The sequence below is a fragment of the Equus przewalskii genome, chromosome 5 (genome assembly GCF_037783145.1).
Source record: "Equus przewalskii isolate Varuska chromosome 5, EquPr2, whole genome shotgun sequence".
NCBI lineage: Eukaryota > Metazoa > Chordata > Mammalia > Perissodactyla > Equidae > Equus > Equus przewalskii.
In genome coordinates this window covers 46547040-46566520 of record NC_091835.1, presented here as the reverse complement: position 1 = coordinate 46566520, position 19481 = coordinate 46547040, and the positions used below count along the sequence as shown (strand labels likewise).

The 19481-nt window shown below is 35.5% G+C and overlaps 1 protein-coding gene across 26 annotated transcripts in view; it reads right to left on the bottom strand.

Moving 5' to 3' along the window:
* The window catches only part of PIK3C2G (phosphatidylinositol-4-phosphate 3-kinase catalytic subunit type 2 gamma), a 510504-nt gene that overhangs the window by 101522 nt on the left and 389501 nt on the right, over positions 1–19481 (bottom strand). For 21 of the 26 annotated variants that reach the window (XR_011540000.1, XM_070619233.1, XM_070619226.1 and 18 more), the window contains 5 exons: positions 17579–17686; positions 13812–13904; positions 12229–12358; positions 7733–7869; positions 5657–5826 (listed from right to left, as the gene is read on the bottom strand). Coding sequence is in view for 25 of the 26 variants with exons in the window: in XM_070619233.1 (XP_070475334.1) it covers positions 5657–5826; positions 7733–7869; positions 12229–12358; positions 13812–13904; positions 17579–17686 (638 nt within the window). In the remaining variant the exon portion in view is untranslated. The remainder of the gene's footprint in view (positions 1–5656; positions 5827–7732; positions 7870–12228; positions 12359–13811; positions 13905–17578; positions 17687–19481) is intronic. The other 5 variants (XM_070619245.1, XM_070619247.1, XM_070619246.1 and 2 more) reach the window with 1 other exon arrangement.

Here is a 19481-nt window from a genome sequence, read left to right as displayed (position 1 = left end):
AAAGGAACCACAATGTTTCTTAATACACAATCATGTGAATAATAGACTGATGAGACTCATCTAATTTCAAAGAACACTAATATAGTAATTAAAGTATGTGGGAGATCACTAAGATCTATATAGCATTTGCATTACTACGAATATTGCACTAAACCAGAATGACTGGAGTAAGGCAAAAATTATTCTTTTAATCTGCTAAAGGAGTTTTTTTCAAAGATGGTTTTAAATTGTGAACATTTAGAATATAAATATTATAATGCTCAAATTAGAAATTAAACATTAAAAATTTTTAAATCTGTGGTAATTAACTATTGAAGATAATATCAAAGTGATTATAGATACAGGAAATTTTTATGACTAATATTGAGATGAAAATTCTGAGATGAATTATATTAAGTGATTGGTGATCTATTGGGATAAAACTTGAAAAGGGTATAAACTATGTTGTAAGAAGACAGATATATAATATTTTGATCATCCCGGTACAAATATTTTAACAGAAAAAGAACAGAGTTTGAATTCTATTTTGCTGAGCTCTGAAAGATTTTTCATGTGTTTTAAATGAACTTATGTCCTATGATGTGGTGATAAATATTTAATAACCAGCTCACTTTAAAAACAAAAAAACCTCTGATTTACAACATTTGTCATTTTCCATGGTGTGTATACTCCTACTGTGGCTGATTCAGACTACCAGTGTGATATCATTTAAGGTGGAGTTGAGAAGGAATACACACAATAGGCTCTTGCAAGCCAGTGTGAGCCAGGTTGGGCACACCTCTGCTTATGTCTGAAATTATATCAGAAGTCAAGAATGACTTGGTGAAATACCTTACAATCTAAACAAATCTGACAAACAGTGCAATCTGGCCTGTCAGTCAACAAGCCCCAAAGTCAGAGATATTACAGGACTAATAGTTCAATTTATGAATTTCAAAACACACACTTCAAAAACTATCAAAATAAGATGTTCAGATAACTTTAAACAAAAGGAAACAACAATAACCTAGAGATGCCGTCTCATTTCTTATCACTTCATTTGGAATACTTACATTAAAATTAATTACAACAAATATTTATAGAACCCTCACTTGGTGCTAGGCATTCCTCTAACCACTTTACATATATCAATTAATTTAATTTTCAAAACACACCTATTTTATAGATGATTCAACTGAGGCACAGAGAAGCCATTTGTTCAAGGTTACATCATTAGAATATGCTAGTATAGGATTAAAAAAACCCATACAGTTTATCTCCCTGGTACCTGACCTTAACCACTGCTCACATGGCCTCTAAAATTACCTAGAAAGAAAGCTACAAGAAAGGCTTCATGAAAGACCAGCATCACCAAAGTGAAAGACCATATAGACTGCGGAAATACAGTCTGAAAAAACAAAAACATGAAACAACGAGTTAGGAGAACAATGAATAGCCCCAATAAAGGCCTTCTTCAATTTCTCCTCCTCTGTAAGAGAAAGTCACTATCGAGAAACTATCGAGTTGAAATTTAGAGTTATTGCAATAACATCTTTTATGTAATAAAAACATTACTATATAGAATTCATTGTTATGGGGGAACTGTGAGTGAAAAATTGTGGATGTATAATTTGTGAGCCACTTTAATTTGAATCTTTGTGAGAGAAAACAAAGAAATGAAGATGATAATTAAGCAATACTTCAAAAGAAAAACCAATTGGTTTCAGAAAGGTAGTGAAAGTCCTCATTGTTTCCATTGTAGGCATTAACCAAATTTTCCCCAGAACCGTTAAGTAATCCTGGGGCTGAACTGTCATGTGATTTAATCTGCTGATGGCAATCTTTCTTATCTAATGTCATAATTAAAATCAAGTAGGAAAGATTGTTTATATACAGGATGTGACATCTTCCATATTTATAACTGAGATGTGACATTTTTTTGTTTTCTTCAAAGTCAGAAAGTTTCCAGGAGCCTCAGATTTGGTCTAAGCATGGCGATGGGTTTTCCAGATTTCTGGAAAACTGAATTCAGTTTTGTAAATGTTTGTATACATTTCCTAAACAGATTTGCGCAGACGGTTAGTCTGAGATGTTCTGAAATCACCATTATAGCATGAGTAGAAAAATACAATGGTTCAACAAGGAATCAGTTTCTTTCTAAAGATACTACTTGTAAGGAGAATGTCACCTCATTGCTGCTTTCTTTTAAGGAAACCAAGGATCAAGGGAAAATACACCCCCAGATACACTGCATCTACTTCTGCTCTGTTAGTCTGCTAATTTCCTTTATTAACTTCTGTATCCTTGACTGAGGGGTAAATGTGCAACTTAGAGAGGGGTTTTATGTGTCTATGTGATTTCTTTTTCCCAACCCATAACCCATCCACAACTGGAAACTGTACTCTCTATGCGGGGTTGAACAATGATTTAGGCAATTGTGTTATGAAGTAAAATTAAGGTATGTTAGTAACACTTTGTAAACCATAACAAGTTATACAAATGCTTTCCTCTTCCATGTTTTTAAGGAGTAGACAATAGGAGAAACATGTGTCTGGATACAGATACTCTACTCTCAGTGGGTGTAGCATTTTATATTAAGGAGTATGATCCTGGGCCATCACTGGTTATTAGTGGAACATTATATGGCCTTGCTAGACTATGGGAGATTAGGATAGTCCTAGGGTGTGATTTACATACCTGGCTTTGTATCTTATGGAGAGTTTATGAATATGTCTAGTATTTGTATAGAAGAAGCAAGGTGAAGATAGGCTTTTCTCTAAAGACCAGGTCTATAATCTAATAAATGTAGTGTAAATAAGAATGTTCATTTATCCTAAGGGGATTGAGTGGCCTGATTTATAAGAGGACTTTTGTTTACCTGGTAACCAATAAACAACCAATGGGCCTAGGATGGAAGAAGTCAGCTACTTTATGAAACAACATTCGAATGAACTTCAGAAACAATCCAAAGAGACTTGGAGGAAAATAATTGGATGTTGTCTACAATTCAAAAGATACATTGAATAATAATGTGTAGGCACAGTTCAGTTTAATCATTAAACAAACTCAGGGCAGAAGTATCAATATCAAGAAAGAAATCCAAGAAGACATTGCCAATGAGCTTTACATAGCCACTGGTGGACATAAAATCCTGCAAACAATAATCCAAATGGATCATAATGCTGCAGTTGGCCTCCTTAGCTGGCGGTCAATAATCAATAATCTCAAGTGAAGATAGTGCCAACTTCATTTTCATTCATCCAATCAATAATTTTTGAATGATTGAGGGCTCACCTGTGAATGGTTTATTGCCTGACTCACTCAGCAAACAATGTTAAGAACCTAATATGAGTGAGGCTCTATACTGGGCACATTGTCATGTACCTTAGAGGTTGCATAAAAGAGATTTACAGTTGCCAAACTGTAGAAGCAGCAACAGCTGCTAGAACATCAACAAACAAACAAATGGGACTCCATCTTTTCTAGAGATCCTGGTGCATATCTCTACCAAGGTACTTACCATAATGTTTAGTAACTTGCTCTTTGCTTTTTATGCTTTCCTAAGTGGAACTTTTTCTGTAGGACAGGAATATTTTCATTCACCATTTAACCATCCTCATGGTCAACATAGATGATCGTTGAATAAATGAATAAGGATTAACCCAAATTCTCAGTGGACAATACAACAAAATAAATAAAGATGTCAAAATTGTAATCTAATCTTTAAATTTCTAGGAAATAATAGACTCTAGAGAGAAAGTGTTACATATGCAACTTATGTACACATTCACACATGTGAATTAACATTTGTCCTTCATAAAGTAGATAGCCCTCGTCTATGATGCTCTAATGGTCTGTACATGTCTATCTCTTACCGTACCTGTTACCATATTTTATAGTAATTATTTATGTGTCTGTCTTCCTAGTATTCTAAAGGAAGAGTAAACCCCATTGAGGTGGTAAATGTGGATTATTCATTTTTGTATCGCCAAGGTTTATCACAGTCCTTGGCACACAGACCATCCTGAGTAGATATTTAAGGAATGAACGAATATGTGGTGAATTTTCCCGAGGTTATTCATTATAGAAGGCAATGTACTGAAAATAAGAAAAAGTGAAACAATTCCGCTTGTATGCCTTTATAAAATAGGAGACATTTGTTTATACAAATTAAACCATTTTAGGTAGCTTATATTGGCATTTTAATACCAGATTATGGCCATCTGGTGAAAGCTCATCATGTCATATTGTAGGAGATATTATTGTTTCTTCTATTGATGAGGTGTTTATAGCTAAAAGTGAGTGATTAGTCTTCTGAATGGTCTGATCCCATTTCTACTTTAATATGAAGTATCGTTTTTAAAAAGTAAGGAACTTTTAGTCTGAGACTTTTGGTTTCCTTGCTGCCAGCTCAAATAAAATAAAACAAAAACCTATTTATCCACTTGTCTTTTCCGTTTTAGTACATGATATAATTATCTGCTAAGACCAGAAATCCAAGAGTCATCCTTGAATGCTTTCTTTTCTTCTCCTACCCCTCAGGCTGCCTCCCCCAGGCCATTAACCACTGCCAATGTCCAATGAATTAGCAGATCCTGTGGCTCTGACTACAGAATATTTTCTGAATCTGTCAGTTTTCACCACTTCTATACCATTAAGGTCTTGCCTTAACTATGGCAGTAGCCTCCTAACTGGGCTTATTATTTTATAGGACAGCAGAGAGTGTTTTGAAATCCACTGAAAAAGGTCTGCCCCTGAGCTTAAGATAAAAGTCAACCTCTGTACCATGTCCTAAGTGCCCTGCTTGATCTGGCCCCCACCAAGCTCTTCGCCCTTATGTCCTACTGCTCACCCCTCTCCATCCCTCCTCCAGGCCCCAGGCCTTCATGTTGTTGCTGGAACGTGATATGCTTACTTCCATGCTCATGACTGTTATTTTTGGTGTTCTTTCTTCCTGGAATACTCTTTTCATAGGTCTCCACAAGGTTATCACTCATTACACAGCTGTGTCTCATCTTCCAAGGGTCTCTTTAAAATAGCATTCCTGCCTCAGTCAAGTTCTAGCCCATTTCTCTACTTCAGTTTCCTAATAAGAAATTAAATTCCTCATTTCCTCATATTATTTCTTTGTATGTTAACTTGTTTAACGTCTGTCATCCCTACTAGAAAGAGATTAGGATTTGTATCTTCCTTGTTTACTTGTATATTCTCAGAGCCTTGAATGGTAGGTGCTGACTAAATATTTTTGCAATGATTTAAGGCTCAGTCAGTAAGGAAGTACGCTAGTTCTATGACACGTAGACCAGGGGTGGTGATTGCTGTGGCCAATATACTAGATGTACTGAGACCATGAACTCAGGCCTCATTGTCTATTCAAGATTTAATAAGAAAACAAAAATATTATACTTCAGACAATTCAGACTGGAACAGAATTAGTATCCTATTGGAAAAGGCCAATTTAGTCCACTGACAATTTGAGGAAACCTAATTTTTCCCATTAACAATATATTTAAAAAATTTTTTTCTTCAATCTTACATATATAATCATGTTTATGCTATCTCGGGGGCTTTGAGAAATGGGGAGTAAGTCATATGCTGGGTTTCTATGCCATTACATGTTATATGTCACCCTTGGACATTGCTTAATTACTGTAATAAACATTATTTACATACTGACCTTTTTATCCCTCCAAATGTTTCTGCATGACCTAAGAATTTTCCAAAGTCAATATGAAACATGTGGCCTGACTTTGTCAGCATGATATTGTCGTTGTGTCGGTCACAGACTCCCAGGATGAATGTTACCACACACCAGCCAGCACAGGAATAGAAAAAGTTTCTCAAGGCCTAATCAGTTGGGAAACAATAACGCAAAAATAACACACACACAAAATGAGTGAATGTATTAGCATAAGAGCTAATGGTAACAAGCATTATAGAAAGCAATATTACATAATCAAAAACTACTTCTACATCTCAGTTGAGAGAAGGATATGATTAAATGGCTAATTCTTAATATGCTACAGAAGAACATGAAGCAATCTGTTCTTTAGTCTAATAGATGAATGTTTTCATTGAAATTGGCAAAAATATCTCTTTTATTCAATTGAAGTTAATTTTATTAGTTTACTAGAGAGAATTCCTGGTGTGATTTTTTTGATGTCTCAAATATACAATATTGAATGATTTTTTTCAAGGTAAAATAAGAAGGAACAATATGGTCCCATACTACCTATCCCCAGAGAAATTTAAAATATTAATTTTTGAATATTTGCACTTTTTTAATACAGAAAAAGCTATATTGAGATAACTGTAACATTGTATGTTTATCCTTACAAATAGGTCATCTAGTTGATGTCTAAAAGTGTTTTGGTACAGTCTATACTAGTGAACGCCTATGTGGGTGGAGGCAGATTACCACTAAGTCATGTTTCTTTAACAAACAGAGGTTTCTTGCCAAAATTAATCTTTGTTTTCAAAATGCTCTCCTGGGTATACATCATTTTCATCAATGATGCAATCGTGAGTGTAACCATGGTGTAACCATGAGTGATTGGTTGGGCCGGTGATGGGTCATGGGTCTCCTTGAATGATGTGGCTGACTTTCTGGAGTAGAAGTCTATGTCACTGGACTGCATGCCAGGACACCTTAATTCCAGGTATTCCAAGTGCCTGAGCAAGTCACTACATTTGTCTGTCTAGATTTTCTTCACTTATAAAGTGAAGACAATAAAATATGTCCTTCACCTGGTGGTTGTGAAGAGCAAATGTATGTGGAAACACCTCAAATAATATAACCACAGGAATTTGTGCAAAACTTAAGGTGTAACTTTGGGAATGGCTAAAAAATATATTTCAAAATGATCTCATCTAATTCTTTGTTATTCACCCTCCAACAGCCTGTACTTTTTTCCTCTCCAATCTCACAGAAGTCTGGAATAGATGAACTCTTGGGTCTCTCTAACACGGCCTGTGCTGCCTGAGTGACCAATCATTCCAGTGTACCCAGGCCTGAGAAGTTTCCCAGAATGAGAGAATTTCAGGGCTCAGGACAGTTTTGAGTAAATTCACCCATATGCATCTTTGTGTGAATTAGCATAAAGCTGTCCCTGCCTCTGGGTGGACCCAGCTTTCCCAGTTCATGCCTTGGCAAGTGGAACAAGGCCTGGCTCTAATCAACTTATCCTCTTAGCTGGGAGCCCTGCAGTAGAGTAGAACCTGCACACTGCACCTCGCAGGCCAGATGCCAGGACGAAGTAAAGTGGGAAAAAGGATTGCAGTCAAATAAAACAGTACATTTTGTAAAGTCCTGAGAAAAAAAAATAAAAACTCTATTATGCATTCTGCAAACATTGAAAAAAGAGCACATGAAAAAATAGAGCTTGGCAGAAGATATGTATTGCAAAGGAAGGAGGGAGATTTATAGAAAGTGGAGATTGTGTACAAATAAGCAGAGGTGACTTGAAGGAGGTAGTTTCAAAGAGCATCATCTCAGGTGAGATGGTTGTAAGGGAGGCAGTTGAGCAAAGAGAGTTTTTACTGATAGCCCAGAATTTCATCCAGAAGGAAGACCAAACACATAAATTTTTATCTACTTAATATACCATTTAAATTGGGACATTATTACTAGGCTGATGACTGAGTGAATTAGAATTCAAGGTGTATTTAATTTACTTTTTCATAAATCAGAATATCTAATGAACCAGAGCATATTCTTATTTAAGTACATTATTTAATGTCCAGTGGGACAAACCTTTTCATAATCCATCTTTAAATGGTTGTGCCGAGTGAACCACTTTTTGATTGTGTTTTCTTTCAGCGGCCCTATCAGTCCAGAACGGCGATGGATCTTTGCCAGGGTTACAGCATCGGGCACCAACTGCACCAATCCTGGGTGATAAAAGAGAGATTATGGAAATAATTCTTTCTTCACAGGATGAGAGATACTTAGGAAATACATCCCGATCTAGCTGACAATAATAGCCAGCACTACTTGGATTACCCTTTTCCTTTCCAAATCTTCTTCTCTGGAGGAACCTTATCTAGATGGCCTTCCTTCTAATTTTTCCTAAATCCTGGGGAGAAATCAGGCTACTTGTCATTGGATCAGATCTATCAGAAGCAGCTTTAATATTTTTTCTAGAACTACAGTAGAGAGCCAATCAAGATGGTCTCACAGGGACCCACCCACTGAATCAACAGGGTAGTGAGTTAATTAACACACGGCCTGTGCATTCATTTACAGTTTAAGGGGGGCATTCAAACTTGTATGACCAGCATATTTATGATGTAAGTGAACCAAATACAATTTCCATAATAAATATTTCAAATATATTATAAAAATAAATGCTCAGGTTAATAAAAGCTTCACTTTAAATGTTCTATATCTAGAAAAGAACAGAATAACTCTGCAGTAAACATATAGAAAGCCACTTGCTCCTTCTTTCTCAGCCAACATTAAAGAGAAACGATGATAATTTTTTAAAAGATAGTATATGTTGATTGATCTTCAATAGGACTGTTGCCGTACTGGACACGTATCCATCAAGGCTTCTTTTCATTGTGTTCCTAAGGGTGTTGGAATGTAAATATTTTCAAATGTTCTGATTTTTATTCTGTACAGAACAGCAATTTAAACCTAGTGTTTAAAACTCTCCCAGAGCTGATGAACACAAAACACCTTGTAATGTACAGTTCCATAAATAAAGTTATTGAAAGAAATTAGTCTAGAATTTCTTAGTTGTAAACTCAAATGCCCAAAGGGACCAGGACACACATGTAACTATATGAAAAGAGAGATGGCTAAGTTTTTAAAATTTACTGTTTTAAGGTCTACCTTAAAACATTCAAATTAAAGAACAACAAACAAGCAGATCACAGTGATGGTAAATGAAACACTTCTCTGTGCTGGTTTGGCCGGTGACAGATGGTTGTAGCATGAATCTCTTTTAATATCCAATAGCCCACTTGTGACCATTAAGCATCTACATTGCTCCATCAGAAAGAAACTTAAAGATGGGGAGTGGGAATTGAATGCTGCAAAAGTAATCTATAAAACCTATTTGTTAAAAAAAAGAAAGAAAGAAAGAAAAGAAAAAGAAGAAAAGAAACATCACCCCAGAGATAAATCCTGGGCATATCCTTAATATCATAATGCTTCTCCCTCCTCTCTCAACAGGTTTCACCTCTTGTGCAGGTGTTCTCATGTGTATTAAGTGAGACAGCAAATGTATAGTGTTAAATTTAGAAGTCATGTAATTACTCTAGAAAGAGGTGATTCCTCTTTCCAATCCTGAAAATTTCCCTTCCTGTTTTTCCAGTTCTTCCATTTAAAACTTTCTGAAGGAAAATCACCTTCTGATTCCCGAGGGCTTCGCTGCCACTGCACATCTGACCATGCCCAAAATTAGGACTTAGATTATTGCACCCTTCAGATACGGTGCTGGAGCAATGTCAGTTACTTTTCAGACCACATTTTTCTTCAGGGAGTTAATCATTTTCTAAATCCCAAGCCATTTATCATACACCTTGCATTGCTGAACACCCAGAAAAGCTTGCACCTAATTTATAACAATCATGGTGACTAAATTCTGCTCATTAATTAAAACCACAAATTATTTTACATATTTTAAGCTAGTATGTATCAGATACTTTTTAAACACGTCTAACTTAACTCTATGCACATTGGGTAACATGCTTGGTTCCATTCCTACAGTCTTCTAATGCAATGTTTCTCTGATTTTAATCCACTTAATGTATCACTTGGGGATCTTGTTAAAATGTAGGTTCTGATTAAGTAGGGTGGGGCCTGAGAATCTGCATGTCTAGCAAGCTCCCAGGAGATATCAATGCTGCTGGTGCATGGGTCACACTTTAAGCAGCAATGTTCTTAAGGACAAAACTCTTCAAGATGTTATCATATAAGGTAGTGACTCTCAAAAAGGGGGGCATATAAGAAACATCAAGCAGCTTTTTTGCAACCACTGAGACTTGAGATCCCCTCCGCCCAGAGGAGAGCCTGATTTAGTACCTGGTTGGGGCCTAGTTATATCTGCTTCTCCAATTCAACCAAGTAATTTTTATGCCCACCAAATTTGGAGAGCCAGCAATGAAATAAATCCTAAAGAATTGCTGTTTTATTAAAGATTGGGACCTGAGCTAACATCTGTTGCCAATCTTCTTTTCTTTTTCTTCTTTTTCTCCCCAAAGCCCCCTAGTGCATAGTTGTATACTCTAGTTGCAGGCCCTTCTGGTTGTGCTACATGGGACACTACCTCAGCATGGCTTGATGAGTGGTGCTAGGTCGGCTCCCAGGATCTGAACTGGTGAAAACCTGGATTGCTGAAGCGGAGTGCATGAACTTAACCACGCGGCCACGGGGCCAGCCGCAAATCCTAAAGAATTTTTATTTGCCCTGATAGACTCTTCCAAAGCTCTTAGAATATCATATACAAAGTAGTAATGAGAATTAAAATCAACAATACGGTAATGTTGATAAAGTCATGTAAACTTCTGGCCTGGACTATACTCTCCTCAGGGCAGCAATTCTGTTTAGCTCATTTTAGTATCCCCTGCCTTACTTTGTGACATCTCTCGAGAACAGTAGATATTCAATAAGCCTTGGAACCTGATTAAAAATGGAACCCGACCTCCTAAAAACGACATTTGCTTTAACGATCTCTATTTTTACTGAAGAAGTACTTTGCTGGTATAATGCCCTCCCAAATCTTACAACTATAGAAGATTCTTGGTAGATAGGAGGGAAGAATAACTTGTTTGTCTCATGACGTCTGCAACTTTGGGCAAGTCTACAGTCATTTTTGCTGAATTATTTTACTAACTTTAAAAGTTTAGCCTTCATTATATTCTGTGATTATAATCTGAGAAATGAGTAGATGGAGTTGAAGAATTCCATTGAGGTGAGCGACGTATTCAATTTCTGAAGAAAAGCTGATCCACATGACTCCAAAAAGCTCAGCTTGGCTCATCAAGCTTTATTCTTACTCTTTCAACACAGTAGGATATGAAAGAATTAGGTAGCCTATGTGAGAAAAGGGAGAGTAAAACTCAAGGAATAACAATCTCAAGAGTAGCAACGATAAAAGACTCAAGAACCAGAGCTTCAGAGAGGGTTCAGGGGTGGGACACCTTGGCATGGAAGCAAGAGCCCTATTACCAGAGTCAAAATAATTGGGTAGTATGATTGAAACACAGTCATCCTGAAGTATCAAGTTGCAAGTTAAGCTAACTAGGAGGTGCTTCCATGCTTACTTTCTAAAATCTCAAGTCACACTTGGCTGGGGTACTGAGCCTAGTGGTGGGACCTCAGGAACTGGGGGGTCCAGGCAGGGACAGTTTTCCTTTTTTGATGATGGATTTAAATTCTAGCTCTACCAAATCAAAAAAAACAAAAATGACTACATGGTTCTAGGTCCCTTTTCTAGTTCTATGATTTTTTTATCCCTTTGTTTATGCAGATATATCTGCTATAATTCATACCAATTAATCTAATGAAATTCCAAGTGGCAATGACCACATGTAAAAAAGATTACAAGATATCATTGGGGATTATTTCTCCAATTTAGCATGATTGTAATTAAGTACAACTTTTACCTCTGATGTTTTGTACTAATTTGGATGGACCATCGAAATTACTTCATTGGAAATATGTATGAAGGTAATTATATTTCCATATTAATGTCTTAGCTTTTATAAAGGAAAAGAAATGCTGAGGTATGTTCAAAGTTTGCATGTATGGCCATCTTTGACTGCTGATATTACACTTTACTCAAAAGTCTTTTAGAAATTAAATGCAGGTTTATAATATATTTAGAATTTTTAGAACTCCTTTAAGCATTTTCAACTTTGTAAATTTTGTGTTAACAGGCAACAACTGTATTTTTTTTTGAATGTGCAGTCTTTTCTATCATCGTCTTAGAAAAAGAGAAAAAAATATGAGTTAGCTATTCATGTAACTAATCCTTAAAGAAACACAAAAGGATATCATAGTTAACATTTGGATTGTCAAGGTCCTAATCAATATCTAAAAGGACATTAAGCTTTATGTAAATTACTTTGGCTTATTGTTTTGGAAAATAGTTCTTTTTAAAAAGAAGAAGGACTATGTATAGTTCTTTGGATTTTCAAATTTGTAGTCTAAAACGAAAGCTGTGGGAAGTTCGGTGGCATATTACCAGTGAATGTTTGAGATAAATAACGGAAGTCAACCACTTTCTAATCTCTACTGACCTTGGCCTTTTCCTGTGGATAGACATCTATAAATGATCATTTGCATATCCAGGCCCTCCTGCAGCCAAATATTGTCCATCACTTGAATAATCTGCAGAACAAGCATATCCTGACGAAGATCATCTCCAGCCTGTTAAAAACAAAATTATAGACTCTGGGTTTCTCCTTGAATTCCATTAAAAGCTTTCAAATATGGTATGTGTCACTTCTTTCCCAGAATAAATTTCCAGCCTGACTTAGGGTGGTTTCAATAGTTTTATTAGCACTAAGAGTACCTTGGGTTTCTGAGAGAAGATCAAAGAAAATGAGAACTTTCCTTTAAATGATTATAGAAGCTTCAGCCATCAAATTAGAAGTTGCTTTCAATGTTGTTCCCTGATAATAATCTTTCAATTTATTATCCATGTGCAATGTCTTAGACTGAAAGTCTAGTGAAGAGAGGCTGGGCAAATGTTTATCCAAATTTCAAATTCAGCCAAGAGAGATCTCTTTCTAAGTGAAACATTATTTGGTATGCCATAAATTTACACACTGTTGTACAGTTAGAATACCAAGAGCTTTTTGACTAGGAATATAAATAGCACACATATGATTCATCAGACTTGGATTCATTGAATTCTCTTAGTATGAAAGCAGTTAAAAAGTTTTCAGAGCAAAAGGCCTTTGATAACAATAAGAGATAACAAAGGGGTGATTTTCTAGCATAGGTGAAGGAAATGGAATATATCCAAAGGGGAAGGATAGTTCTATCCTTTTAAATTAATAAGAGGTTTGGTTTTGAAATGCTTTCTAAAGTATATGAAGAAAATTATAGCAAGATGAGATTTTGTATAGTTTTTTTTCTTCATCAAAAATACAGTGTCACGGGACCATTAATACTTGAAGTTATGCAAGTAAAAACAATAGTATGGGTGTGCTGATGATTATCCTTAAAAATAGTCAGAATCCACCAAAAAATTCACTCTGAGAACTTGTCTCGTTTGGCTGCATAATTGATTAAATTCACTGAATGACTGGCAAATCCTTACTTTTCACTTACTTACAGCTCCTTCTTTAGTCCCTCTTTCCTACCTGACTATAACCTGGTTACTACTTTTTCCCCATGGGATTCATGAATAAAGACTGATATGGTCCATATTTATGTTTTTTTCAGAAGAAGAAAACCACCCAAATTACTAAAATAGGCAAGTGCTTTCAGATACAAATTTACTTATATGATTTGCGTTTCAGCTAATTTTGATTCTAATTTAGTATCTAGGCCAAAAGAACACTCTCCCCCCACAGGAGCTCACCACACTGTGCTCTCCATGCTACTCAAAAGCGACTGTATAATTTCATTTATTGAAACAAATCTTCTTAAGTTTTGCACTGAAGGTTGACTGGCTTTGAGCCAGTAATGTTTGATTTATTGCCAGTCATAGTTTGGCATGTACTATAATTCTGTAAAAATGCAGAATGAAAAAGAACTGGAATCCTCTATGTTGTTACCAGAGGAAAAGAGCTATAATAATTTCTCTTTGTGAGTAATAAATCAATAGTTCTACCTATGGAATCAATTTAATGTTTTATGAAGGCTACTGTACCTTAAAAATGACGCTAATGTTTTTGCCCATTGGATTAGCATTGAGGAAAGTAATCTTCAATGGCAAAGCATTAGATCTGAAATATGAACATGCCTATAGAAGAAGAGAAAAATGGTGAGCAAAATAAAGCAAAAAGAACACTTTCCCTGAAATCATGGCCCCTTGCAGAATTTGTTATATGAGCAAATATAACATATGTGAATAATTTTTACACTTTGGAACAAAGAAACAGATTTATTTAAAAATACTTTAGTCTACCAACCAAAGCCTTTACTTGGAAACCAAAAAACCAGCTTTTTGGCAGGTTGTAAATCTTGAACTCCATTTTTTCTCACTGAACAGTGGTAATATGTTGGCAGTTTAAATAAACGAAACAGTACATAGGTATTGTGCTTATGCTAGTTGGTTAATATCTAAAAGATAAAATTGCTATTTTAAAAAATTTATTTCCTTTTAATTATTTCTGCCCTGCAGCATACTTTAAGGAAACATGGATACAGAACTAAGAAAGACCTGAGTTCAAATTTGGACTCTGTTAACTTATCAGCTGAAAGACCTTGAGCAAGTTACTTAAACGTTTGTATCCCACTGTAAAATGGGGATAACAACGCTACCTCACACATTTTTGTAATAGGTATGTGAGCTAATAGATATAAAATACCTTTTACAGTGCCTGACACTAATCAGATACTTCAAAATATTAATGCATTCTTTCTCCTTTTTTGTTAATGAATATTTTCTTACCTTTACAAATAACAGTACAACATATATTTCCTCTTCTCATTTCTTTCAATTACACTTTGCGTTTCCATTTTCAGCTTTATGATATTGACTATTTTCCATTACACCTTCCTTGTTGCTTATTTTCCTTTTATGTTCTTAGAATTGTTTGAGTGTTAAAAGGCTGTATGTCTTTAGGCTATTAGAGAGTTCAGGTTAACAGTGAAGAGTTAAATCAATAGTGGAAAAAGGAAAAGGACTTGATACTTTTAATTGATGTAAAATATGACAACAATACAAGTTGAAGGATTGGGTTGAGTATCATTATTTCTGAGAAGTCTGAAATCAGTAGAAGCTAGGAGGAAGAATCTATTTCTTAACCTATTAGCATAAATCTAACCTAATCCCTAAGCAAACAGAAACCCTTGTCTACTGAATCAATTTAAGTTTTATAGTAAACAGGTGAGGCTGTCCGTTAAGTAAGTAGTGAATTCTTGCTGCAATAATCAGTCAATCAAGGAATATATGACCTTCTGTCATGGTATTAAATTAGGAAATCTTGTATTAGGCCAGAACTAAGTCTAGATCAGTGGGTTTCAAACTCTGCTCATTCAATTCTTGGGGATCTCTTTGAGGCATCCCAAGTCCAGGGAAGAGAAAAAGGCCAAAGGAAGGCTGAAGGCAAGGCTTAGCCCCCTTCTTATTCACATCCCTCAGAGCTATTTTGCTCTCACTGTTTCATACTTTGGTTTTCACATGCAGTATATTTTTCGAGAGTCATGTCAAAAATATTATATATCCAACAACTAGTATGCACAAACCTTTATCTATATGCTAACAGAAAGAGACACCATATCCACTCTCAAAGAACCTACAAAAAGTTGGTATGAATGTGTACACATATGCATTAAGCTGAAAATAGTTTACAAGGCAATTTATCACAGTTGAATGAAAAACATTTGAAGAAGAGCGTCTTTCAGAGATGAGCTGGATTTGAAGATTGTGAGAGACATAGATTAGCAAACAATTAGAAGAAAACTTTTTCTAGGCAGGAAAAAGCAAACAAGCAGAGCTTAGATTAGAGTAGAAGTTAAAAGTGGATTGGCAGGGTCATAACCAAGAGACAAGAAAGAATGAATCAGAGTCTTGGAGGACGATTTTATGTAAGTGGTGAGATAGAAGAGATGGAATAGAGACAGGAATATAAGAAAGGTATGACCTCTGTTCTTGAGAAGCACACACTAATGAAATAGATTTATAATAGTTAAAAAAAAAAAAAGGAAAGGAAACCTATTAGTGAATGAAATGTATGGTCCTTACTTTTCCAGGAATGAAGAAAGATTGCATTAAGTTACTCCAACTCTCCCACTTGAACCACCCTTAGTGGCCCAAAAGGAAATAGAAAATGGTCTGTTATGATTAGTGGTTCCAAAGAGAGACAAGGGTGAGAATTCTTATAAAGAAAGCTTTACTCAACCTAAGACCCTTGCTCTCCATCTTGGAGAATCATGCTGTAAGAAATGGAATGAGTCAGACCTGAGTGCTTCTCCACAGTGTAATTCACCAATGGTGATTAGAACAGAAAGCTGACTGTAGGCTTTCCCACACTCACTACCTTCATAGGGCTTCTCTCCATTGTGAATTCTCTGATGCACAACAAGCTGTGAACTGTTACTAATGACTTTCCCATAATCATTGCATTTATAAGGTTTCTCCCCAGATGGATTCAATGATGTACCCTAAGATTGACTCTATAACCGAAGACATTCCCACACCCATTATATTTATGGGATTTCTCACCAGTGTTAACTTTCTGACATATAATGAGGTTTGAGACTTGATTCTATATTTGCCACATTTATAGCGCTTTTTGCTTGCGTGAAGTTTGTGACATAAAATAAGACATTTACTCAGACTGAATGCCTTGCCACAACACATTCTAAACGTCTCTGGCGTGAATTTGCTCATCGTCAACAAATCGAGAGTTCTGATGAAAGGCTTTTCCACACCGCCTACATTTATGTGCTTGTTCCCAGTGTGGAGGCTCTGATGTCAAATAAGACATTTACTCTGACTGAAGGCCTTACTACGTTCATTATGCTCATAAGGCTTCTTCTCAGTTTGGATTCTCTGATGGTCGATGAGGTTTCTATTGGAACAGAGAACTTTTCCCAAAAAATTCATTTATCCAGCATATTAGGAAAGTTTATAAGGTGCTTTTGCAGCAGAAAAGTTGTAAAGGTAATGGTATCAAGTTTTTACCAAAACTTTTTATATTCATACTAATATTGGTTTAATTTTTCTCCTAATTATTTAATTTCTTTTCTCAATTGTCTTGTGACTTTGGTTAGGTAACATTTTTGTGCATTCATGATAGTTTAACGTCATCCTTTCTACATCTCACTTATAAATCCTTCTCTCTAATAGTGTCTTCTAATCTGAGCTTCTGAGAAGGAGGATAATAAAGCTCATGGAGAGCAGAGGAGAAAGGATGATTCTAAGTCAGAGAGGGATGATTGACAGAAGCTTAGGAAGAGAAGGAGTTTGTGAGTATGACAACACCAGGAAGGGCTTTCTAGGCATGAGTAAAATCACAAAAATATTATATGGCACACTGACACATGAGCATCAATGAATTTTAAATTGAATCAAAACTGAGATGTTATAGGTAATGATATTCTAGTATACTAGGCATGGGTATGTGCATAACCTAAATAAGCATGAAATTAAACCCAGTCTGCATGGGGTCACCAAATCAACTGTTTTGAATAAATCGAGAAATCAATTCAGTGAGAAGACCATTTTTTTTCACTGAACTGATGGATAGTTTATTTCTACACCAACAAATCATCTGATGAGGCTAATGTGATCCTAACTAGTCACAGTGTATCAAATGGAGCATACAGTTTGGATGGGATTCAACCCTTTTTTCTTAAAATAATTGCACCGACAACTTAGAAATTGTTTTTGCCATCTCAAAAACATACAGTGAACTAAGCAATACAAAACAAAAACGCTCAACTTATCTCCTGAATAAATTGACTTACATCACGATCAATCCCCTTTATGCACAGGGCAGGGTTCAGAGGAAGGTGACAGGTATTTATATGCTGAAAGAATTCTTCTAGTCTGCCAATCTCTTTCTGTAGTACCTCCTGTAAAAAATGATCAGAAAAACTGTAAAGAACTTGGCTTTCCCTCAAGTTATAATTTTCTTCTATTGATTAAATCAACTCTCTAATTCCGGGGTTGCACACTTGCATGCTTTGGGGGTCAGGTAGCTGATGTAGCTACATATAAGGAGACAGTGGGCTAAAGACAATGTGGAGTTTTGGCAGAAATGGGGAATAAAGGGCATGTGCCCAATCTAAAGGACTTTAAATTCAATTATAAACAAAACCAAAGCAAAGCACTGTTCTGTTCAAACAAAACACAATGGATTCGACTTGACCTGTGGCCCACTAACTTGCAATACTTTCTTTAAGTAATTATTAACATGATCCATTTCTCATAATTTCCCGAAATCTTAGTTTGTAGCTCTCAAGATTTAGACTTAATAGTACATTTTAGGAAAAAAATTCACATATATTAGGAGCAAAGACAAAAAATTATAATTGCAGATAATAGATAATTGTCAGAAACAGTAATATATATGAACAAATAGTTTACTAAATGCCAATAAGTTTATTTCTGATACTTGACTCACTTCCTTCCATTGTCCTCTATACCTGTGGAAGGTCTGAGACCACAAACAACGCCTTTAGAATTGTGCATCCTCTGACAAAAAGAGGGTGAAAACAACAATAATTTGAAACAAAATAATAATAATAATTCAAAATAAAAAAAGCTCCTTTTAGTCGACTTTTGAAAACTCTTTAAGCCCAATTCTAAAAATGAGGATATCAGATTAATAATGTTAATGAACTCTTAAGAATTTCTTAGCTCTTATTCCTGGCTCTGGAATCTAGCAGAATCTAGATAGAATCTACTGCTCCCAGAATCCCGAAGAGCAAGGTGAGGCAAAATCCACTATGGCACTCTCTCTGTCTGTTCTCCTCTGCCTCATCTAGACCTGGATTTGCCTGAGAAATATCATGGAGGGGACTCGCTGTTCTTTTTGTTTAACTAAAATCCCTTCATTTCATATGGTTAGGTTTAATTAGTGTTTATTTAAAAAAATGGAAAAAAATAGCTACCAGGATTGTAAACTGTGAGAAATTACAAATGCTTCTCTCACTTCTTTCTTTTTCTCTTCCTATTTTCATGTGAGGAGGTGTTATTAGAAAAGCAGCCAGTCAAGGTGAGAGACATACATTTATTTGTGACAATAATGTCAATATCATTCTGGAATTTGATGAAAATGGTTAAAAAGGCACCAGAATTATTTAACTGTTGTATACATCTTAAATATGTGAGAGATTTTAAAACATAAGAAATAAAGACCAAACTTAGAAACAAATTTTGTAAATTTTAAACTAACTTGATTTGCTTTCAACCTTTTGTTTACCACTAGAAAATAATTACTGCATTTGCAGAAATATGGAGAAATTATGGGTTTTTTTTGCATTGCTCATCACGTTACGTGCCTTAAGGCTCTTCTGTGTATCCAGAGTTTATATGTTTCCCATTTAAAAATAAATTCCATGCTCACACTTTTTATTTTCCATGTTCTCCTAGGTAGATAAAGTAGCATAGCTTCTGCCATTTCTATCAAATGAAATGACTTCCAGCAAGAAAAATCTTTGGCTGGGAAAGAATTCTGGAACACTTTGCCTTTTACTATCTTCATAATATTTTATTGAAAACTCTTGTTGATTTTAGACAGTGGGTGGAGAGAAACTATGAGCTCCCTTGAGGACAAGATTCACGTTTTAGTCATCTTTCTCCCCTTACCTCCTAGTCTGCAGTGGGAACTTAATTGTTATTGAGTGGTGTTCTTAATATAATGAG